Source organism: Miniopterus schreibersii (genome assembly GCF_964146895.1).
Source record: "Miniopterus schreibersii genome assembly, chromosome: 16".
NCBI lineage: Eukaryota > Metazoa > Chordata > Mammalia > Chiroptera > Miniopteridae > Miniopterus > Miniopterus schreibersii.
Window position 1 is genome coordinate 45117585 of NC_138116.1, and position 24208 is coordinate 45141792.

General features: G+C 50.9%; 1 protein-coding gene across 7 annotated transcripts; it reads left to right on the plus strand.

Moving 5' to 3' along the window:
- The first annotated feature begins 1115 nt into the window (after nucleotides 1–1115).
- FLCN (folliculin) lies at nucleotides 1116–22028 on the plus strand. Of its 7 annotated transcripts, none has more exons than XM_081162944.1 (12): nucleotides 1116–1181; nucleotides 9253–9517; nucleotides 10703–10849; nucleotides 11866–12087; nucleotides 12923–13083; nucleotides 14767–14858; nucleotides 16667–16854; nucleotides 17712–17825; nucleotides 18622–18745; nucleotides 19993–20124; nucleotides 20248–20353; nucleotides 21050–22028. In XM_081162944.1, the coding sequence occupies exons 2-12, from the start codon at nucleotides 9275–9277 to the stop codon at nucleotides 21249–21251; spliced, it is 1731 nt and encodes a 576-aa protein (XP_081019070.1). In that variant the 5' UTR covers nucleotides 1116–1181; nucleotides 9253–9274; the 3' UTR covers nucleotides 21252–22028. The 7 variants fall into 7 exon arrangements, with proteins under 7 accessions (XP_081019070.1, XP_081019068.1, XP_081019073.1 ...); XM_081162942.1 differs by lacking the exon at nucleotides 1116–1181 and adding an exon at nucleotides 1639–1786; XM_081162947.1 differs by lacking the exon at nucleotides 1116–1181 and adding an exon at nucleotides 1639–1786 and having other exon boundaries at nucleotides 21081–22028.
- Nucleotides 22029–24208: the final 2180 nt, after the last annotated feature.

The window sequence follows — 24208 nt, forward strand, 5'->3', positions numbered from 1 at the left end:
AACATCCATGCGAGAGAGACACATCCGTTGGGTGCCTCCTGCACACCCCTGGACCTGGGCGCCTCCTGCACACCCCTGGACCTGGGCGCCTCCTGCACACCCCTGGACTGGGCAGATGGACCCTAACCAGGCACGTGCTCTTGACCAGGACTCGAACCCGTGACCCTTTGGTGCGCAGGCTGCGGCTCTGACCGCGGAGCCTCACCAGCCAGGGCTGCTGTAGCCGTTTTCAGGGTGCATCCTGTTCAGTTTCACAAATGTTAGAAATGTTTTGTTCTAGAAATTGGAAAGGCACAGCCGCACAGGAGGCGGCCCAGTCCTCGCACGGCCCACGGAGGCTTTCAGAGCAGTGTGCAAACGCGGTCAACTGCGGGCACCTGACCCGGGGGAGGGGGTAGAGTTCCAGGCGGGCGGAGCCTCCCGGTCGCTGCCCTTCCTTCAGCGGTTATCTGTGGTTTACTAGGAACATGCAGGGGTGCCCAAACGTAGGCTTGCAGTCGTGAGTGCAGGAAAGTTTGCTCCTGTATTACCACTTATCACTATTAACCTACTTTTGCACACCCATGGGTGAAGTTGGTGCTGCCCAGCATCGGAGGAATTGGACTGGTAAAAACAATTCAACCTGCAAAGCGACGCCTCGCCGCGCTGCCCCCCCCCCCCCCAGGCCCACCGCCAGCCTCGCCCGCAGCCCGCGCCCCAGCGCCGCGGGGACCCGCAGAGGGGGGCGGGGGGGAAGCCACCCCCCACTTTTGCGCAGCGGCTGGCGGCGCTCCCCAGCGCTCCAGGGGCCCGCGCCCGGCGCCAAGGAGCCGGCTGCGGCCGCGGGGACCGGGGGCGCCCCGCGGGGAGGCCGGGGCCCGCGGGCCGGAGGGTGTCACCGCCGCAGTGCTTCACCCCGAGGCCCTACATCCCACCCCGCACCCACGCCTCTAAAGGCAATTTTTAAGTAGGTTAACAAGCGCCCAGGTTTTTAAAAAATATTATTACTTAATAGTTGACTTTTCTATTTTAAGAACTTCGAGGTTCACCGGGGAGGGTGGGTGTGAATGCCACACATGCGCACTCCCGCCCGCCCGCCGGGGCGAGACGAGCCTCCCGCCGCTGGGGGCGCTGCAGGGCGCGCGGGCGCCGCCTCCCGCCGCCTTCCCGCACGGCCCGCCGAAGACGGGGCTCATCGGCAAGTTAGTAAAAACCATCGGTTTAAAACCGACTTGTAAGATAAATTACAGTGCTTTTTATAAGGTTGCGACGTTCTGTCTCCTTTTTAAAATTTAAATATTTCCCCCCTCTTGAAGTGGTTTCCTCCAATAGCTCCCTTCGGCAGGGGTTGAACCATTTCGTACTTTTTGGTGGGGGGCTGGGAATAGGGGGCGGGAGAGGGAGGTGCGGGGCAGCGGCTTCGGTTCCCGGCCAGATTCGGAGTGACCCAACTCGCGCGGGCTTCTCGGATGTGTGGGGCTGGCGAGGCTCTGCTCGCCTCGAGGGGCAGGGGCGCCCTCGGCCGGCGCGTGCACCCCTTTGCGGCCCGGGCGGATGGTACGGCGCGTGCGCCCCTCCGCGGCCCGGCGGATGGTACGGCCCGTGCGCCCCTCCGCGGCCCGGGCGGATGGTACGGCGCGTGCGCCCCTCCGCGGCCCGGGCGGGTGGTACGGCGCGTGCGCCCCTCCGCGGCCCGGGCGGATGGTACGGCGTGTGCGCCCCTCCGCGGCCCGGGCGGGTGGTACGGCCGCGGCGGAGTCCGGCGCCGGAGAAGGCGCTGCGGCTGCTGTCGGCTGCTGTTGGCCGGGTGAGTTAGGAACCCGGGTTCGCGCGGAGCCGGCGGCGTCCTGCGGGGCCGGGCGTCTGGCCCACGAGCTCGAGGAAGGGCACAGGGCGGGTCGCGGGAGGAAGACGCTGCCAGGTGCGCAGCGGTCCGACCGCCAGCCCCGGGAGGCCACTGGGTCCCTGCGGACTGAGGCCCAGGGCGGCGGCTTGGCGCGTCCCGTGAGTGCGCGGCGGCCGGGCGCTCGAGGAGGCGGGGAGCGCGCCCGGGTGCGGGGGCTGAGGGGGCTGCTCGGGGCGGCGCTGCGGGCGGGGACGGGCCGGCAGCCGGGCGGCGCCGTCGGACCTGCGGCCTCCGGGTCAGCTGAGGGGCGCAGCCGAGCTTCGAGTTGGTGAAGCGGCGTGGTTCGTGATCGATAGGGGTGGTTCGTGATCGATCGGCGTGGTTCGTGATCGATCGGGGTGGTTCCTGATCGATCGGGGTGGTTCGTGATTGGGGTGGTTCGTTATCGATCGGGGTGGTTCCTGATCGATCGCGGCGTTTAGTGATTGGGGTGGTTCGTGTTGATCGGGGTGTTTAGTGATTGATCGGGGCGTTTAGTGATTGGGGGTTAGGGGCCGCGGTGGGGGGGCTGAGGACCCGAGATGAGGGAGGGGCACATCTGTAAACTCTAAAGCAGCGATTTTCTACCCGAGCCCCACAGGAACTTTTATTTTAAAACACGCAATATCCGACTTCAGTCAGGGCACCGACCTCTTTTCCTTAGGTTGTCGAAAAAAATGACAGCAGCCAACACAACAACAGATTATACCAACTTTGTTGTTGGTGTCATATTGGCAAGAAGCGTGCCTGTTGGCGCGCCGCAGGGCTTAGCCGCTGGTTTCTGCGCCACGGGATGGGGAGGCTGGCGTCGCCGCTTCTCTGCGGGGGCCGAGGGGCGCCCTCCCCGGTGCGCGCCCTCCCGCGTGCGCGCCTTGCCGGGACGGAACCGAGCCGTGGTCCGGGGGTCGCGCTCGCCGTGGCGCCGGGTCAGCCCGGCCCCTTCCCGGTTTTCCTCACCGCTGGTGTAGGGGGAGGACGTGCGTCTTCATTCCTTTTTTCCCAGGCGGCCCTCTGAGGCATTGAGGCCTAGATCAGGCCTCCAGGGAGGGTGGGTGGCATTTCTCTCCAGTTGGGTGGGTATGGTCAGACACATCCTTGTTTCCTGTATGTTTAGCCCAGGGGTGGGTTCCTGTGCCTTGAGGTCTGAGGTGGTCATCAGCAGCCATCCGAGGCCGAGGGCAAGGAGGAGCTTACTGGAAGGAGGCTCTGGTTCTCCAGCCTTGGACCGAGCCCAGGGTTGCAGGAGGGACCCCAGGTCACAGAAGAGAAAGTACTGGAGGCACAGGGTTATCAATGCCATCAAATGACTGCGTAAGAGTGGCACATGACACTGCGTTTGCCCTTCCAGTGTTACACAGCAGGGAGCTCTGTAAACAGAAACCCACGTGAAGTCTGTGTGGGCCTCTTCAGGAGTCAGTGCTCGGGAACTTTTCACCTGCAGTGCTGGTATCCCAGCAGTTGGCTTAATGAGGCTCCTGAAGGGAGGCGAGTTGAAGAAACTGCGGGGATTCTGATGCTGACCTCTGATGAAGAGCCATTACAATACTGCATTTATTTGCAGTCCTCTGTGGCCCTATGAGAAGACCACAGGAAGTGGTGGTGAAATAGACCCAGGTCAGGGCACATCACAGGGGTGGGAGGATCACTGGGAAGTTACTGCCCTGCTGTGGCTCTGCCACTGTGGGAGGGGGACATGGGCAAGAACCCTACCTCTTGGGCAGGGGAAGATTTCTGCCTCTTCCTTGGATTCTGGAAAGCTTGTTGGAAAGGAAGAACTGTTAGGCGTACTCAAACCAGACTTTTTCCCCAGCAAACATTTGCAGAGATTGGAATGGGAGAGTGAATAGAGCTGACCTCATATGAGCTGCCCAGAGTTCTACTCCAGTTGTAGTGGTTAACTCTGAGAGGTGGGGTATGGCCCCTGTTTCTCAGCTTGCAGGTGGTGCTTAGAGAGGGTGAGGACCATACCTGATGTGGCATGGCCAGTAAAGCTGGAGACAGGCTTTTTCCCCCAACCCAGAAGGCCTGTGTGACTCCGGAGCTGAGTGTTATTTAGGGTCCCTTCCAGTGGCTACTGGCCTTCTAACCGAGAGCAGGAAGGATGAGAACTGTTTTTTAGCATTGAAGAGATCCTTTATGAAATACTGCTGTCGAAACTAATTTGAGGTTGGCTGGAACCTGCTTGGACTTTTTCTCATGCACTAAGTCCATTCCTCTTAGAATTAGCTCTGGTTTTCTTCTTTACCTACAAAGTGTCAGGCCTATGACTGCCATTGTCCTACCTGACCCATTTGAAAATGGCCTTGGATGCTCTGGCCTAGGCTGGACAGTGGATATGTGATGCTGCTGAGTGTAAAGGCTCGTATTGATGCTCTACAGATGGGAGGAACCGTGGCCAAATGCTACGTTTATGTGGATGCCTTGCTAGGAGTAATCTTCATTTCTCTTTCATGCCTCTCAAAGGACGATGTGGCCTCTTCCAGGGTTAACACCTCTGCCTTTAGTTTGGGTCCCTACACGTCTTCCTTGGTTCTTATTCCACTAGTGGTTGCCTTCCCCCCTCTTCCACAGTGTTGTGGGTTTTTTTTGTTTTTTTTTAAATACATCTTTATTTTTGTCAGAGGAAGGGACGGGGGGGAGAGAGAGAAACATCAGTGATGAGAGAGTCATTGATCTGCTGCCTCCTGCATGCCCCCGACTGGGGATCGAGCCCACAACCCAGGCATGTGCCCTGACCAGGGATCCAACCGAAATCTCTTGGCTCCTAGGTCAGTACTCAACTGCTGAGCCATGCCAATGAGCCCCAAGGACATTTTTTCCATTGCTTTTCAGAGTAGAAGGGAGGGAAAGGGAGAGGGAGAAAGAGAAAAACATTGATGTGAGAAAGACTCAACTGGTTGCCTCCCACACACGCCCCAACGGGGCAGGGAGCGAACCTGCAACCCTGGTACATGCTCTTGACAGGGAATCGAACCCACGGCGCTTCATTACACGGGCCTACTTTCTAACCACTGAACCACACTGTCTGGGGTGTGTACCACAGCTTTTTTATTCATTCATCTGATGAGCATTTGGGCTGTTTCCAGATCTTGGCTATTGTAAATAATTCTGCTGTGAACATAGGGGTGCATAACTTCTTTGTGATTGGTGTTTAGGTTTCTTAGGATATATTCCTAGAAGTGGGATTACTGGGTCAAAAGGCAGCTCCATTTTTAATTTTTTGAGGAAACTCCATACTGCTTTCCACAGTGGCTGCACCCATCTGCGTTCCCATCAGCAGTGCACTAGGGCTCCCTTTTCTCCACATTCTCACTGACACTTTTTGTTTATTGATTTGTTGATGGAGCCATTCTGGTAGGTGTGAGGTGACACCTCATTGTAGTTTTAATCTGCATCTCTGATGATTGGTGACCTTGAGCATTTTTTCCTGTCTCTTAGCCATCTGTAGGTCCTCTTTGGAGAAGTGTCTATATAGGTCCTTTGCCCATTTTTAAGTTGGATTGTTTGTCTTCCTGGTGTTGAGTTGTGCAAGTTTTTTATTTATTTTTTGAATTAACCGCTTAGTAGATATATCATTGGTGAATATGTTCTCCCATACAGTGGGTTGTCTTTTCCTTTTGTTGATGGTTTCTTTTGCTGTGCAGAAGCTTTTTAGTTTGATGTAGTCCCATTTGTTTATCTTTTCCTGAGTTTCCTTTGCCCTTGGAGACATACTGGCAAAAATATTGCTTCGAGAGATGTCTGACCTTTGTCTCTTTTATGGCCTTTGTTTTGAAGCCTATTTTGTCAGATACAAGTATTGCTTCCCCAGCTTTTTTTTGTTTGTTTCCATTTGATGAAAAAGTTTTTTCCATCCCTTCACTTTCAGCCTGTGTATACCTTTTGTTCTGAGGTGGGTCTCTTGTAGACAGTGTATATATGGGTCCTGTTTTCTTATCCATTTTGCTACCATGTGTCTTTTGATTGGAGCATTTAATCCATTTACATGTAGGGTTATTATTCATAAGTACGTATTTATTGTCAGTTTTTCTATGCCTGTGTTCCTCTCTCTCTCAATTTCTTCTTTTCTATGCCTGTGTTCCTCTCTCTCTCAATTTCTTCTTAAAACAGCCCCTTTAGCATTTCTTGCAGTGCTGGTTTGGTGGTGATAAACTTCGTTAGTCTTCTTTTGTCTGGGAAACTCTTTATTTCACCTTCTATTTTGAATGATAGCCTTGCTGGATAAAGTAGTCTTGGATTCAGGTCCTTGCTTTTCATTACTTTGAATACTTCATGCCATTCCCTTCTGGCCTGAAGTGTTTCTATTGAAAAATCAGCTGACAGCCTTATGGGAGCTTCTTTGTAGGTAACAGATTCCCTTTTTTTTTGGCTGCCTTTAATATTCTTTCTTTGTCTTGAATATTTGGCATTTTAATTATCATGTGTCTGGACCTGGGTCTCTTTGGATTCTTCTTGCTTGGGACTCTCTGTGAACTTGTGAGACTTTTTCCTTGACCTGATAGGGAAGTTTTCTGCCATTATTTCTTCAAACAGCTTCTCTATCCCTTGCTTGCTTTTTTCTCCTTCTGGTTCCTCCATGATGTGGATGTTGTTAAGTTTCATGTTGTCTCCACAATAGAATTTTAATCCATTACTTTCCTGGACTTCACTGTAGTGAGCCATGTGCACTCTTTATTTAAATTCAGTTTATTTGGTTCCCATGACAAGAGGCTCTTGGACTCTGGTGTTCCCCATGGTTGTGTTCTTAAACCTTTCCTGCTCATGGATATCCTCGATGAGCTCTCCACATTCTGTGGCAACAACCATCATCTTTCTGTGGGCAGCTTCTCAATCATCTTACCCAACACCTATTAATTTGGTGCCTACCATGTGTTGAGAACCTTGTAGACAAGACAAAACCCCTCCACTCAGAATGTTCATTCCAGTAAAATAAAGCAGGGGAAGGGAGAGAGAGTGGTGGGGGTTGCTTCTCCTAGCAGGGGACACACAAAGAGAGGCTGAATGGTGAGGAGTGAGCCAGGAGAAGGTTATGAGGAGTGTTTGGGACCTTTCTCTCCAATCTCTCTGACACTTTAGTCCAGGCTCGTAACTCTCAAGGATTTCCAGTAACGTCCTCCTATCTCTTAAACTCTGTCTCCGCTCCTGCTACCCACTCCCTCCAGGAACATCCAATGCCCTGGCTCTTCATACCTGCCAGCCACCCCTTGTGTCCCTGTGTGTGATCCCCAGGCCTGACTTTCTGTCCGACGAGCTGACTTTCTCTTCAGATGTCTGTTCTGGTTGGCCTCTGCCATTCCTGAGCACTTGAGCTCCAGCTCCTGCCTCAGGTACGAGGACTGATGCTGTGGCACCCCACATCAGCTGAGAGGTTGGTTGCAAAACATCAGGTGGGTGGCATAGTTAGCGGGCAGGCTAGGAAGCAGGCTCTGAGCAGGAGGCTGCTTGGGGGGCACACCTAAGTCAGGTTGTTGAGGATGCTGTCCCCCCAGGGTGCACTCCCCCAGGGGACTCCCCACCCCACCGTGCATGTCCACATTCTGATGCTTTGCCTCCCAGTAGGTTCAGTGCCCCAGGCAGGCGCCTCAGGCCAAGCTGTGGGCATGCCCATGCCTGCAGAGGGTGAGGACAGAGGTGTCCCGCCTGGTGGGGTCCCCAGAAGAGAAGAGGGTTTAAAACCTGGCCTGTGTGCACTACTAGGTCAGACATTCAGGAACTTAAAATGGTTCCCTGTTTGTTTTGAGCAAGGCTATTTAATAGAGCTTTCTGGAATGATGGAAATGTCCCATGATCAGCACTGCCCTTTTAACACAATGGCTGTGAGCCACATGTGGCTAGTGAATACCTGAAATGTGGCCAGTGAGCGACACTGAGGAAGGTAGCTTTTCAGTTTATTTAACTCTAAAGTGCTGGCTCATGGCTACTGTCCTGGACACTGTGGGACTGGAGAGTACATGTTCCCTCTAACCTGGCTCCCAGGCTCTCCTCTGTCACACGTGTCACGTGAGCCAGCCATCACTGTCCCACCTCTGCCTTTCTTCCTGTGTTCTCGTTTCCAGACCCCTTCTGCTTGTCCGCCCAGTGGAATGCTCCCACTTTTACAGTCTTGCCTGATTTTTCCCAGCCAGGACCACTTGTGTCTGCATTCACATCCCCTGCTCTCCCTCCCTTATCATGCACAAACTGCCCAGCCGACTTGCTGCCAAGCCCTTCTCTCGGCTCTGAGCCTGTGTGCTGGACCCCATCCTCTGCTGCCTCCCCCAGGATTCTGCTTCTCTCACAATTCCCATTTTGCTCACTTGGTCTCTGGGTACACTGGAGTTCGCCTCAGTGCCTGCCCTTATCTGTCACCCTGTCTAACTCTTCCTCCCCTTCACATCTAAGCTCTGGGGAGGAGTCCGGGCTCCCTTGAGGTGCTCGTGTCCCCGCCCAGGACTGACTGTCCCGCTCAGCTCTAGCCCTGTACTCCCACTGCCTGCCATTGTCTCCACTGGAGGCTTAGCAGGCCTGGCCTCCTGGCTTCTTCCTCCTTGCCCTCCAGTCTTCCACATTCCTTTCTTACTGGTCCAGATGGCTTGGCTCCCTTCTTCACGCCCCATAGCCCACCCATGAGCAGAGTTGGCTGGCTCTGCCTTGGTTGTATTCCAGGTTTGACTGTACTGTTCACCCTAGCCCAGGCCAGCATCTCTTCTCCCTGCAGCTGGTTTCTCTGCTTCCATAATTCTTTTAAGTTAAGATTCAAATTTATCATGTTTCTCATCGGAACCTATTAAAGACTCTCTAGTTTCTCGTCAGAAAAGTTCAGGGTCTTACTATGGCCTAGAATGATCCCCAAAACCTTCTTCCTCCTGGTTTTCTGCCCCGTTCCCTCAACTCCGCTGACACTCAGGCTCCAGGTCTGGCGCTCTCCCCTCTGCCTTCTGCCTGAGACCACATCGCATCTCTTCCAGCGATCCTCTGTCAGGACCCACTGTGCTTTTTTATTCCTACTGCTGTCACTGCAGAGTAAGCAGTTGCTTGTGTGTCCCTCCCTCCCAGAGGGTGAGCTTGCTGAGGACAGCATCACATCCCCCAGACCTTGCCCCTTGTGCCCTGTCTGCCTCGGAGCCCTCACGCTTCTAACGGAAGGGTTTTCTGTGTGATGGTTGAATTATATTTTTCCTCCTGTTTTGTGTGACTCCTCATGGGCAGGGGACTGTGTTTGCCTTGTTTTCCCTGTGCGAGTGCAGCTCTGGCACAGGATGGGGCTCAGCCAGTGCCGCCTGGCTGGGCACCCCACCTCTGCTGGATGGGAGCCCATTGATGATACCTCCCCAGGCCCTGTGCTCCACAGGTGCTGACAGTCCTGTGGTGATGCCAGCTGATGGCATTTCCCTTCTCTCCCAACACAGGCCTGTGGGTCTCCAAGGCAACATGAATGCCATCGTCGCTCTCTGTCACTTCTGTGAGCTCCATGGCCCTCGCACCCTCTTCTGCACTGAGGTTCTTCATGCTCCTCTTCCAAAAGGGGCTGGGGACAGCCCTGGCCAAGGTGAACAGGCCGAGGAGGAGGAAGGCGGCATTCAGATGAGCAGTGGAATCTGCACTCATAGCCCAGCAGAAGGGGCCAGCTCAGAGTCCAGCAGCCCAGGACCCAAAAAATCGGACATGTGCGAGGCAAGTGTCTCTTGGGGGTGTGGGATCGTTTCTCTCTCTCCAGGGGCTTGTGCTTGTGCTGTGTGTGGGCCCTCGTGGGGCGAACAGGAGGCCCTGTGATGCAATGGAGGGACCTCACAGAGGGTGTGGTCTTCAGCTGATGTGTGCAGACCATTCTCCATGGAATGAGTTTGCTGCTTTTTATGTTCCTTTAGTTCTTTCCCTTCATCCTAGGTTTAGCTTTTTCAGCCCACTCTCTGCCAACATATGTCGTCACCACCATCACATTTGCCTTGCAGCCCACCCCCTACATGTTCTTGCTCACAGTGGCCTCTCCCAGGCCTTGATTCTCTCCGTTGGTGTTCTTGGGGCGTTTTCTCCTCATGGGGTCCTGGACGTTCCTCTGGGCTGCTTCGTGAGCTCTGGGAAAATGAAGTTCAAGTTCCCTTACCAGCCACTTCTTCACATGAGGGACCTGGGTTGGGACCCAAAATCAGAGGTAGTGTTGGATTCTTGTTCACACCAACTCTGATGCCTGTGGCCTCTTCCTGAGATCCCTGCCAAGTGGTTGTGTCAGGACCAAGGACGGAAGCCAGCAGAGAAGCACTATGTGAGGCACTTCGAAGCCGTGAGCCTCAGTTTTGCCTTCTGTATGATGGGGATTCTCACTAATTATCTCATAAAGCTGCCTTTTGGAATAAACGAGATAGTGTGCAGAGCTTTTTGTTTGTTTTGTTAATCCCCTTCTGAGGATATTTTTTCCATTGATTTTTAGGGTGAGCGGAAGGGAGGGAGGGAGAGAAACATCTATTGGTTGCCCAAGCACATGCCTCTACCTGGGCTGGGGATTGATCTGCAGCCCAGGTACGTGCCCTTGACTGGGAATTGAACCTGGGACCCTTTGGTGTGTGTGCAGATGCTCTAACCACTGAGCAACACTGGCCAGGGCTGCGGAGTGTTTTGTAAGACCTGCTACACAAGTGCTCAGTGGGTTAGATCTGTTATAGCTACCCTGTGAAAGCCTTTGTGATCTTTGCATCCTGGTTCTCCTGGTCAGGAACATTGAAGTCCTCAGGTAAGTATAACTCTCCGAGCCAGTTATTAAATGAAAATAGATTGAATTCTCTACTTTGGATTTGCATAAGAGTAAGAAAGTGTGTCGTCTGCTTCCGGACTAACTGGTTTTCTTTTTCCTCCCACGGGCAGGGCTGTCGATCCCTTGCTGCGGGGCACCCCGGGTACATCAGCCATGATAAAGAGACTTCGATTAAGTATGTCAGTCACCAGCACCCCAGCCACCCCCAGCTCTTCAGCATTGTCCGCCAGGCTTGTGTGCGGAGCCTGAGCTGTGAGGTGACCGCCTGTGATGTGGGAAGGGAGGCCGCTGTCCCTTTGGGGATCTCATACACTCCAAGGTTCCCCAAACAGGTTCAGTGTTGGCCGAGGAAAGAAAGACGGAGTCAGTCCTGTCGTGAAGGGGACAGCAGACCAGTGTGTGGGGCACAGAGTAGCCTCTGTTCTCTGAAACTCCAGAATGCATTGTGTTGGGCTCCAGTCCTCTCAGTGATTGCCAGCTTATCAGTTTAAGCACCAGACTTTTGTTACTTGTTCATTCTTAATGGAACATATTTCTAAGATATGAAATATTTCCAGGATATGTAGTTTGTCATATCAGACATCACCTTTTTTATTTTCTCTATCATCCTGTGTTCTCAGACTCTACTGCAGAGTGAATCCATTTGTTTCTAAACTAGATGACTGCTGTTGTTGAGTTACAGAATTTCCCGTCACCATGCCCGTTTGATCGGACACGCTGAGCTCCCTCACTTGTAGCTCTCACTTGCTCTGTGTGCTCACCTTGGCTCCTCCCTCCTCTTGATGTTCTGCTGCTAGTCTGCTGGCTGGCAGATGGTCTTGTCTGACTGAGCTGAGAGTAAAGTGAGCGTGGCTGTGTTATGAGGGAGACCTGAGTTCTCTCCTATAGATGAAGCATGCGGATTTTATTACATGGACTCTGCAGTGGATGTTTTGACCTGCCAGCTCTCCAGTATTTTTCAGAGTGATGTTGGCAAATTTGAGTCTGGGATAGATTTATTTGTGTAGAGTTACTTTGGCTCAGGGTAGAAAAAAGCAATGAACCTACTTCACTGGCCCTTGCATTCCATGATAACAAATGTTATGTTTAGAAAGTTTGATCCCAAGAGCAGGTAAAAGTGAAGTTTTCCTCTCTCATCCCTACTTTTCCCCCTCTCTTTATAATTAGTGGTGGCTAATAAGTGCAGAAAGAAAAATCTGAGCCAGGGGGTTTGATTTTGTATCATTGAAGCAAGGAGAGGACTGTGTCCGGAGTGACTGTTGTTTTGTCCCAGGTCTGCCCTGGCCGTGAAGGCCCGATCTTCTTTGGGGATGAGCAGCATGGGTTCGTGTTCAGCCACACCTTCTTCATCAAGGACAGCCTGGCCAGGGGCTTCCAGCGCTGGTACAGCATCATTGCCATCATGATGGACCGGATCTACCTCATCAACTCCTGGCCCTTCCTGCTTGGAAAGATCCGAGGGATCATTGATGAACTCCAGGGCAAGGCACTCAAGGTGACCCTGGGTGAAGGGGGGCAGGGGGTACAAGCTGTGCACTGACGTAGGTGTGAGCATGTGGTCCTGCGGAGGCTGCTCTGTCTACATTGTCGTCCCCTGGCTTCAGAGGCAGGACTGTGGCATGAGCCTCGCAGTCACTCAGACCAGCTTTCCTGGTCTCTCAAGTCTATTGTGGTCTTGTTCAACTCTGGCTTCTTTGCTGCAGTCAGACTCTGGCTTCACCCCATTGTTTGCATCCTCTGACCTTCATTGCAACCGACCACCTCCAGCTTGGCGTTGCCTCTCTCAGGGTGGGACAGGTGAGGCTCTGGCAGCAAACCGCCCTCAAACCTCAGTCACTTAAAACCACAGCTTTCCCCTTATTCACGTTGCTTGTCTGTTAAGGAACTGGAGGCATCTACTCATTGTCGGGGTCCTGGCAGGTGGAGTGCCAGCCGTATTGAATGTTACTCACTTGCCTGCTGGAGGGAATAAAGGGTACTGGTCATGTTTCCCCCACGAGCTCTGAGTGAACACCTCCATGTGCCTGGAAGGGGAGGACTGGAGGCACTCGGAGAGCACACCTGCCACCCGAACGTCCATTGAGTGCCTACTGGGCCTGCTGCAGGAGAGGGTACAGGAGAAACCTCGCCAGTTCTTCTGCTCAGGTGTCTTCTGATAGAGTGGGGAAGCAGACCCTTCTGTGGGATTATGAGACTGCTCGGTTTCTGTTCCCTGCACGGGGGAGGCAGAATGGGGCAGGCTTCAGGAGTGGCCCTCGTGAGGTGGTCTGTGCATGCCCGGCGCTTGTCCGGTGCTGCTTGTTGAAGGGCTACCCTCCTCTGCATTCCAGGTGTTTGAAGCAGAGCAGTTTGGATGCCCACAGCGTGCCCAGAGGATGAACACAGCTTTCACTCCGTTCTTGCACCAAAGGAACGGGAACGCCGCCCGGTCTCTGACGTCCTTGACGAGCGATGACAACTTGTGGGCGTGCCTTCACACCTCCTTTGCTTGGTAATGAGGCTCCCAAGTCTTCCAGCAACTCTTAGAGTAAGAGCAGTACACGACTTCGGGGAGGACAGTCATTGGTGCCTCTGTGGTGTGTACTTGTTTAGTGAGCACTGAACTGGATGCAGGTTTCCCAGGAGTATGTGCAAGATGTGTTTATATAGAACTCACTCCCAGTCATGATTTTAAAATGATATTCCCAGCGCAGGCGCGCTCCCTCCCAGGAGCACACCCATGCCTTTCCTCCCGGCTTCCCCTTCTTCCCCCACAGGCCTGCACCTCCTAAACTCTGAAGGACCCCATGAGGCTTGCCCCTAGGGGGCAATGGGCAGCAGCAGCTCATCCCAGGCTAACTCCTGAACCTGTCCCCAAGGCCCCCTTTTCTCTGGCTTCTTAGTGAGCCAAAGCCGCCCCGCCTGGGCTCATTTCCCTGGCTAGTCCCTCTCCTGTTGCTTCTTCCATCCTAGGCCCTTTTTCGTTTCGCTGTCCCCAGCTTTAGTAAACGTCCTCTTAAAAAAAAAAAAAAGAAAAGAAAAAGGAAACGATAGCCCCATTCCTGGACGAGTGACCTCCCTTCTTTGTAAACAACAGTAAGCATTTATCGTGCACAGCTTCTGTGGGCCAGGAATTGGAGAGTGGCTAGCCGGCCAGCATGGGCTCAGATCCTGAGTTTTTGGTCAGCTGGGGCTGCGTCTTCTGAAGGTTTGGCTTCCTCATGGGGCTGGCAGGTTGGTGCTGGCTGTGGGCAGGAGGCCTCAGCTCCTCGCTGTGTGGACACACGAGCTGACTTCCCTCGGAGTGAGTGAGCAGAGAGAACGAGGTGGTGTGTGCAAGGTCACGCATGGCTGTTTCCAGCACGTACTCTGTTAGAAATGTGCTGTGTCACAGGCCAGCCTAGTCCAAGGACAGGATCAGTCTTCCTTTGAAGGGAGGGGTGTCAGTGAATTTGTGGACATACTGGAAACGACCCGTTAGTCCTCTGGCCACAGATTGTTTCTGTTCCTCCATTGCAAGATCTGCTCCTTCCAAGACTCCCCCAGATTCTCACTCCTGTGTAGTGTAAGCTTAAAGTCTAGGCTTGTCTGCGTTCCTGGTGGGTGATGTTCCTCAGATGTGGGTCCTCGAGTGCAGCTCCCAAGGACCTTGAACCCCCACCCATCCGACGTAAAAATCACTTACTAGGGAAACTTTTAACAGGTCAGAGAGAATAAACAGTCCAGTGAAGTGCATCCCTGCCTTCCCACTTCAGCAGTTGCCAGCACTGTGCTGCTTTTGCGTCTGTCCCCTCACTTTTCTCTTGAACTTTTTAAAGCGGGTGTCAGTTGTATCCTTTCAACCATGAAACCATGATCATGTCCAACAAAATGGACGAATTTCTTAGTATCATCCAGCCCGATCCAAGTTCACTTTTTCTGTTTTGCCTCAGAATTGATGTTTAAATTGGATCAGAACACAGCTCGTTCTAAATTGCTAGGTCTAGAATAGTGTCTTCTACGCCCCCACCCCTGCTTTTCCCATGCCTTTTGCTGGGAGACCGGGGCCTTGTGTTTCATATTTGGTTGATCATATTGTGCTATTTATTGCTCAACATATTCTTTTACCCTGTTTTCTATAAACTGGTAGTTAGATCCTGAGGCTTCAGGCTTAGTTTTTCCTGTGGCAAGGACACGTGACAGCTTTGTTCTCCAGGCTCCTGAAAGCGTGTGGCAGCCGGCTGACAGAGAAGCTCCTGGAGGGCGCACCCACTGAGGACACCTTGGTCCAGATGGAGAAGCTTGCGGGTGAGCGGGGAGGTGCTTGTGCTTGGAGCCCTTTGCCTGCAGTGGCCACTGGGGACCATCCCAGCCACCTGGCCTTCCTCCATGCTAGCAGAAAGAGCTGGCGAAGGGGACCCTAGGGTGAATAACCCTATGAGGAGCATCTGCACAAAAGCTTGCCCTTTAATCTTGGTGATTTTATTTTGACTTCCTGTCTCATTTTCCCGAACCATCCAGTGAAAGAATTTATGACCCCAGGCAGGCTGGGAAAACCCACTGTTAGGGCTCGGTCTGTGCAGAGGATTGACTGACTGAATGTTTCCTTGTCTGTATTTTATCATTAACTAAGTGCTTGGCCTTTCTAGACAGCCTCTTATTCTGTCTCTTTAGCAATGAAATACTAGGCTTCATTCAGTTGGAGCCAAGGTTTCCATCCAGGGCATTGGTTCCCAAGCCTCACTGGAGTCTGGGCAGCCCTCCCCGGGCTTGTGATCAGATCTTCATGCCTGGGGCTCAGGAGCCTGTGTGGGTTCAGTAACTTCCCAGGGGATTCTGAGGGGAGTACAGCAGCCCAGGAGCCTCTGGTTTCGATCCTGGCTGTGCTCTTCCTTCAGAGATGATTCGTGGCTTGGTGCGTGCTGTGTGTAGTTTGTTTCTAATAATGCTTGATGTGCTTCAATTTGCAAATAACTGACCTTGATACATTGGAGCTGTTTCAAGGTGACTCCTGTAGCCAAGTGACTTGTATGTGCTTGCATTCAGACGCTTTCCTGAGTAGGGAAAAGGGAGCAGAGTTTCAGCGAGAGCAGAATATGCTCAGAAAAGATAACACCTTGCAGTCATGGATCATTTGACCCTAGAATAGTGTATTATTGTGGTGATTATAAACTTTGAGGTTTAGTGAATTTGGTAAAAATAGTATGTTGATGAGATTTACTTACACAGGGAGCCAAGTACATCAGGACAAGCTTTTAGGGCTTCCTGTCATATCTTGGTCTGTATTTTAGTCACAAAGAGGTTCAGAGCACGTACGTTGGAGTCGGACAGACCTGGCTTCAAACCCTGCCTCTGCCGCTGTGTTCTGTGCATCAATCGGTACAGCCCCCTTCTCGTGGTCTCCATGTGTGAGGATTGTCAAGAAGGTTAATCGGAAAAACGAAGATTTCTTTATCTTTAAAATGAGAATAGTATTGACCTTAGGACAGCTGAAAGGATGAGTGATGTGTGGAAGCCCTTTGAGGAGGAGCTCAGTAAATAGAAGCTGTAGTCATCCTACTGTTGGTTTGAATTTTCCCGCTGCCAGTGACCAGCTTGCAGTCTTGCAGGTGCGCACTTTATAACACAGAGAGACTCTGGGCTGCTATGCAGCAGACTGGGCCCTCCCAACCCACCCCAAGGCTCCTAGGGTAAAAAGTAGCACAGCCCTGGCCAGTGTGCTCAGTGGTTAGAGTGTCAGCCTGCGCACTGAAGGGTCGTGGGTTTGATTCCCAGTCAAGGGCATGTACCTGGGTTGCAGGTTCCAGCCCTGGTCAGGGCGTGTGTGGGAGGCAACCAATTGTGTCTCTCTCACATCAGTGAATCTGTCTGTCTTCTGTCTCCCTCCCTTCCATTCTCTCTAAAAATCAATGGAAAAAATATCCTTGAGTGAGGGTTCACCAAAAAAAAAAAAAAAGTGTACAGGACTGGCCAAAACCAGAAATCCATAACCCCTAGTAGGTTAACCATGGGGTGCCCTGGGCTGAAGTGGTCATGTAAGGAGACTATTGCATGTGGAAGTGGAGGAGTCCGGCGGGCAGCATGCTTCATAACTGCCGTTTTTGTCGATCGTGCAGATTTAGAAGAGGAATCAGAAAGCTGGGACAACTCTGAGGCTGAAGAGGAAAAAGCCCCTGTCTTGCCAGAGGGTGCAGAAGGGCGGGAGCTGACCAAATGCCCAACAGACTCTTCCTTGCTCTCAGACTGTGAGAACTGGCAGCCCCGAAAGCTGTCTGTCTTTAAGTCCCTTCGGCACATGAGACAGGTAGGTGGTAGAGGGATAGAGCCCCCATCAGAAACTCAGAAGAGCCCAGTCCTCACCTTCCAGCTCGTCTCCCTCCAGCACCCTTAGTCCTTTGGGCTTATCATGCTCAAGACCCGGCAGGGACTGGGTGGTTAGAAGTAACCAAGAACCTTGGTGGTTGCAGGTTCGATTCCCCAACAGGCACATGCAAGAATCAGCCAATGCATGCGTACATAAGTAGACAGCAGAGCGGTGTTTCTCTCTCCCTCCCTTCCTCTCTCTCTAAAAATCAATAATAAAAAAACACTCATATCCTCTGGTGAGGATGAAGAAGAAAAGAGTGGGGTGGGGGGAGGGCTGGTCTGTATTGAAGCAGACAGGACAGGACAGGACAGGACGGCACAGCAGCCGTGACTCTTCAGTGACTGCCAGGCTGAAAGATACTGGCTGTACAGGGCCCTGGGTATTGGGTTTGCTGCATCCGTGTGGCCTTTTGGGGTGTGGCCTTCTGGGTGTGTCAGAGAAGCCTGTTCTTGATGGGTCCTGAAGTGTAACGATGCCACTTACTTCCAAGTGGTTCCGCAAAATAAAGGGTGTGTAGAGAGAGAAGGTAGATGTTGCAAAAAGCTAATACTTTTTCTGCTTCAAGCCTTTGAAAATAAAATTGGGAAAAAGGTTTATAAAATGTGTGAGAGTTTTGGGATCAGGTTTTTAGGTACAAATCTGGGGACTTCTACCTGCCTCCTATGACCTTGTGCAAGTCACTCAGCCTCATCTCCTGACCTGCCTCCCTTTACCATACAGGGAAAGTTTCTAGACAAACACAAATAACATCAGGAAGCACATTCAGGGTAGAAAGCTCTGAACTCTCTTTTCAGGTCCTGGGTGCCCCGTCTTTCCGCATGTTGGCCTGGCATGTTCTCATGGGAAACCAGGTGATCTGGAAAAGTAGAGATACAGACCTTGTCCTGTCAGCTTTTGAAGTTCTTCGGGTAAGGGTATCTTTTTACTGCACGTTTTATAGCAGGACAGTATTTGTTTAGTGGGTTTGAAAATACCCCGACTTTGGTGTGACTGTTAGGATGCATTGATGGCTCAGTGCAGAAGTTCACTCCTGAACCTAAGTCTGAGTTTCTTCTTCCACTGTTAAAAATTACAGTCATTTATGGTTCTTATTTCCAGTGGAAAGAGTCTGTGCTCTCCTTCTAGACTGATAACTAATCACCCTCTCTCCCCATCCTCAGTCCCTGAATCCCTGAATCCCTCTCGGAAGCCATTGGAATGGCTCACAGCTGCTGTAGAAGCAGGTCTGTGAGCACTGCCGCTGCGCAGAGCAGTCTCGGTGAGGTGGGTGGGAGTCAGGCAGCAGGCTGTCTCCGTGCCAGAGGGTAGTATTGCCAAGGCCTGAGGTTGGCTCTCCTGTGTTTAAGTCATTAGAAAGTGTGCGAGTGCCTCCCGTTTACCTAGGCCTATGAGGGCACAAATGAATAGGACACATTATAAGCTCTCAAAAAGCTTATAATCTCTTTGTTGGATGAGGGAAGAGACAAACAGCTGCGAGATAAAAGAATTATATAAGAATTAACAGTGTAAAGCAAAAGACAGCACAAGTTATGCCTGACCAATAGCCAGGAGACACCCCAGGGGGCTGAGCGGCCAGGGATGCCTCCCGGGAGGAGGGAGGCTTTGGGCCGAGCGACGGAGGGTCCGAGGAGTGTGGAAGATGGAGACAGGCAGGGGCAGGGCGTGTTCCCGCTGGTGTCAGCTCTGAGCCCCTCTCCTTTCTAGACCATGCTGCCAGTGGGCTGTGTCCGCACCATCCCGTACAGCAGCCAGTATGAGGAGGCCTACCGGTGCAACTTCCTGGGGCTCAGCCCGCATGTGCAGATCCCCTCCCACGTGCTCGCTTCAGGTGCGTGCCTTTCCTGTCTGGTCCGAGTTCCTGCATCTCAGGGCTTAGCAGTGGAACGGAATCCTAGCTGTGCCTTGGAGGATACTGCCTGCTGGCCTCGGAAGCAGGAGGGCCCAAGCTGTAGGACCAGCTTTCCCGTTGCCATTGGGCCTCTGCTTTGTCTTTAAAATGGGGGAGGGTTGGACAGGACCAGTTTCACAATAAGGGTGGCTTGCTGGGGCATGGTTCTTAGCCAGGGGCGGGCCACAGTCCTGGGAGTGGGAACTACACAGAGGATGTCAGAGGACTGAAGTGCCATTGGTGAGTGAGTCGGGTGCCATGGAGATTCCAGCCGGAGGTTTGCTAGACCCCGACAGCGTGCTTTCATACTCCATCCGTCCCGCGGTCTTCCTTTGCTCTCACTGTTCTCTCATGCTTGTCCTCTCCAAGTTTTTCTTCATTTTATGTGTCTTTTAAAAAACGAGTTTATTCGAGTCAAAACTGATTACATATGCTGGGGAGCACAATCTCAAATGCTCCCCCTTTTTTATGTACCTTGAATACATCTTCCACATCCATTGGTAGAGTGAGGCTTGCTCTACCTCTGACAAGCTTACTCCTCCAGGTATACTTCCAAGAAGCTAATCTGCATCCCTCACTTTTGGTTTAGGAAGTTCAGGAGTCAGTCTGGGTGCAAATGCCATCCTCCAAGGCAGTCAAGACTTCTCCGACGTCTGTGAGGGGCAGCAGTCACTGTGCTCACAGGTGGTGGGAGGTCCAGTGGCGGAGCATTTGGCTCTCAGCAGCCCTGAGCTGCTTGTCCATTCAGCACCCACACTGGGTCTTGAGTGCCTGAGGGGAGTGCCCCTTTTCTGGGTAGGCACTAGTTTCAGTTATGGGCTTGAAAGTCTTACCACTTCTAGTTGTGTGACTTTGGGCAAGTCACTTGGCTTCTGAGTCTTTCCCTGTCTGCAAAATGGGGGAAATAGTGGGACCTCTCTCTAGTGGTCATAGGGCTGTTTAATATTAAGCGAATTGAGGTATATAATTAGTAGTTGTTGTAAAATAATATATTGTTAGTTTAACTGAGACAAAAGTTAAACTTAACTCTACAAATAAACCACAGAAAGTTTTAAATGCCAAAGCGTTAATCTCAGGAGACGAGTTCTCTCCTAGATGACCAGATAACTTGAGCAGCAGAATGAGATGGGCTTGTGAAAGGAACAAAGAGGAGCGCTAACTGGAGCGATGCGTTTGTGTTGCTGCAGAATTTGCTGTCATAGTGGAGGTGCATTCAGCCACTCACTCCAGTCTCCACCCCATCGGGTGTGAGGAGGACCAGTCTCTCAGCAAGTATGAGTTTGTGGTGACCAGTGGAAGTCCTGTAGCTGCAGACCGAGGTGGGTGCTGCTGAGCAGGGCTACCTCTCACCAGAATGAGGGTGGGAGGAAGGCGCTGAGGCTGCCTCTCACCCGCCCTGTGCTAACACCTCCTGCCTACTTTGCCCTGACTCTTGTTGCCAGTTGGCCCAACCATTTTGAATAAGATAGAAGCTGCTTTGACCAACCAGAATCTGTCTGTGGATGTGGTTGACCAGTGCCTCATCTGCCTCAAGGAAGAGTGGATGAAGTAAGTACACTATCTGGACACCTAGAGCCTGATCTCTGAGTGGGGAGGGCTCGGTTGCTGACAGGAGTGTGTCTGCTAAGGAGAACCAGAAGCTGTTTCAGAAAAAGAGGTGAGGTCGTGACTACCAGGAGAGGCAGTCTAGAGTAGAGGCTAACAGTGTGAGTTCAAATACCGGCTCCACCACTTAATATGTTAGCCGAGTGACACTAAGCAAGTGACCCAGTGCCCCCAAGCCTCAGGCTGTTCCTCTGTGAGATGGGGGTGACACCTGCCTCCAAGGGAAGCAGTTATTTTTGCTGCTTAATTATCTTTAAAAATCTTAAAGTCAGATAATAGATGTTCCTGTTTTACTAAAGTAAGTTACTTTATGTCCTCCTGCCTTAGTAATTTTTTGTCAAATTTAATTAGTCAAACATTGTCCTGATTTAAAATAATACAGTGAAGCTTAGGATCAACCAAGTCCTTTGATGAATTTAAGTGAAACATTTTTTTCTCTCCTTTTACCCCATTTTGATGCACTAGCCATGTTACCTAGGGTTATAACTGATGGGCACACTAGACATCCTCAGGCTGCAGGTGGGCTACAGCCTTGCTATGCTGTTTCTTCTGAGAGTTTGAATTTCAGCTTCACTTGCGGGACTAGAACTCTGGAGATTGTGCTGTGGTATCTGAGTGTTTTGTTCTGGTTTTCTACAGCAAAGTGAAGGTCCTTTTTAAATTCACCAAGGTGGACAGTCGACCCAAAGAGGACACCCAGAAGCTCCTAAGTATCCTTGGAGCATCCGAGGAGGACAACGTCAAGCTGCTCAAGTTCTGGATGACGGGCCTGAGCAAAACCTACAAGTCACACCTTATGTCCACAGTCCGTAGTCCCACAGCCACAGAGCCTCGCAATTGAGCCCACCATGAAAGTCTGATGCCTCTGGGAAGTGGTGACAACCATCCTTGCCTTTGGGCTCAGAGAGGAGGTTTCTGGTGGCAGTCCCAGGCTGTTCTCTCACCCTGAACTGCTGGCACAGAGCTGTTTCCTAGCATGGAATGTCCACTGCTGGGGCTGAACTCTGCCTGTGTGTGGGATTTGGGCTCAGTGTAGTCCTTGGGATCATCCCACAAGCTGTTTCAATCGCTCCAGCCTGAAGAGGACAGCGGGAGACATAGGACAAGGGACAGGTCCCCTGCATTTGTGCACCCCTATGAGAGAAGGCTGAGGGAAATGTGTCTCATGCCTCTCATGGACTCAGATCTCAAAATTTAGCCCTGTCCAGTGTGGCTCAGTGTAGAGCGTTGGCCTGCACAGTGAAAGGTCTCAGGATCGATTCCCGGTCAAGGACATGGACCTGGGCTCCAGGTTTGATCCTCGGTCCCAGTCAGGGTGCATGTGGGAGGCAACCAATCGATGTCTCTCCCACATCAATGTTCCTCCCTCCCTCCCTGCCTCCCTCTTTAAAAATCAATGGAGCTTGGCCAGGTGTGGCTCAGCGGGTGAGCGTCGGCCTAGGATCCAGGCGATTGGGGTTCGAATCCCGGTCAGGGCACACGCCCAGGTTGCAGGCTCGATCCCCAGTCGGGGGCGTGCAGGAGGCAGCCGATTGAAGTTACTCTCTCATCATTGATGTTTCTCCCTCCCTCTCCCTTCCTCTCTCTGAAATCAATAAAGATTTATTTTAAAAAAACACACCTGTGGGTGAGGATTATATAGGGAAGACAAATCAGGCCAGCCCTGACTTGGGTATTCCAGCTACGATATCATACCTTCTCTCGAGGTTAACATTCAAAGCTTTCTATTTTGAAATTCAGCAAGAGTTTTCCAGGTTTTATATGCATGCATGTACATATTTCTGCTACTGTGAATTTTCAAGATCCTTAGTCATTTTTAGGAACCTGGTGTGAGTGAGGACTCTGGGAAGGGCCTTTGGGTCAAGAGGGTATATTTCCTCCTCATAGGACCCCCAGGAGTTCATGCTCTGGAGTCATGTGAGTACCAGGCCTCTGGCCATACTCTCCTGAGATTGCTTTGAAATTACCCTGTAGTTTGAGGACAAACCCCTCATCTTTGTTATACAAAGATTATACTTTGCTGAAACATCCAATGGAGCCGTTTGACTTGCCTGGCTCACTGTATTATTCCACACTTTGTTCTTTATTGCTTCTTGAAACATATACACTTGGCTGCAGTTAATTTTCAGAGTATGGTGATTTAAGATAACATTTCATCATCTCAGTGTGTATTGGGTTCATGGTTTGGAGGGATTTTCCAGCAGTTTTACTGATTTGTTACTTTTCATTTGGTTAATTTGTATTAACACGAAGACTAAGTTTATATGACTACGTATATGTGCCATTCAAGAACATTGAAACAATAAAGATGTATTTTTATAAAATGTTGACTACATGGTTTTATTGGTTTGATAACTGAAGTTTTCTTGGGATCAATCACAGAACATACGGTTAGAATAACAACAGTAATGATATAACTGTTTTGGAACTTGAGTCTGTTAAAGGCTTATGACTTCCAAGGAAAGACTGGTAAACTGGTTAATTTTGGTCAGTTTTAGCTCTTGGCACAGTAGCAGCTACCCATCCCCCACCCCCAGCCACATGGCAGGCAGTGTTCGCGGGTTCCTCCAATAGCTTGCACATAGCATATGGGAGCTAGGATGGGTAAAAAGGACCCTCTCCTCCTAACTATTAGGGATCTGTGCTCCAATCACTGATCACTGCTTCTGATCACAAAGGTGCAGACAAAGAAGTAGGCAGCCGTTGTTGCTGTACCTCTCGCCTTGCTGCAAGGTCTTCCTCTAGCTGAAGTGGCTGCCAGGAGACCTAATGGGCTGGTGCCCTCCCCCACCCATTTCATTTTTTGCTTTTCTCCTTTCAGGAGCCAGATATGAAAGACTACAACATTCGAAAAATAACCACACATATTGGGAAAATTAGAAAGTGACTGCATACCCACCGCATACTCAGAAAAGAACTGAGAAAACATAAGTTTACACCTCAGCCTACTGGCAAAGAGACAGCTGACAATAAAAATAAATTAACAAAAAACAAAACGGGGGAGGAGTATCTGCTTTTCAGTTAACACATTATTAGATGTGTTCAACAAAAATAATCACATTTCTTTGTAATGAAATAGGAAAATAGGAAATAGGAAAATATGGCCCTTTCAAATGAAAAAAACATCTGTCCATTAAGAAAAAGACTTAATGGCAAATACATTAGACAGACTTTAAAACAACTGTCTTAAGCTCCAAGAACTAAAGGCAGGTGTGGAGAAAGTCAAGAAAATAACGTGTAACAAAACGCAAATATCAAAGAGACAGAAAGCCTAAAACTAAACCAAGAAGAAATCCCAGATCTGAAAACCAATGAAAAACTGAAATGAAAAATTCACTGGAGGAGGGAGTGAAAGGCAGATTTGCGTAGAAAGAATCTGAACTTGAAGGTAAAACTTGAAATTTTCAAGGCTGAGGAACAGAAAGAAAAATGATTGAAGAAAAGCTAACAGACCCTAAAAGCCCTATGGAACACAATCAACAGGACCAATATACATATGGAAGTCCCAGACAGAGAAGAGAGAAAGGGGAAGGGAATACTTGAAGAAATGGCTGAAAATTTCTTAAATTTGATGAAAGATATAAACATACGTGAAGCTGAACAAACTCCAAGTAAGATTTAAAAAGGCCCACAACAGGAAGCATTATAATCAAACTTTCAAAAGAGAAAGAGCAAGTCTTTTTAAATTATCTTTATTGTTGAAAATATTACAGATGTCCCCTTTTCCCCCATTGATTCCCCTCCAAGCCACCCCCAAGAGCAAGTCTTGAAAGCAGCAAGAGAAAGGTGAATCATTAC

Bases quoted from the DNA above. Each gene is read 5' to 3' on its own strand.
- FLCN (XM_081162941.1), top strand. From the start codon at position 7,204: ATGCTGTGGCACCCCACATCAGCTGAGAG. The intron at 10,850-11,865 runs GTGACCGCCTGT...GTTTTGTCCCAG, and splicing joins TGCGGAGCCTGAGCTGTGAG to GTCTGCCCTGGCCGTGAAGG. The intron at 17,826-18,621 runs GTAAGGGTATCT...TCTCCTTTCTAG, and splicing joins CAGCTTTTGAAGTTCTTCGG to ACCATGCTGCCAGTGGGCTG.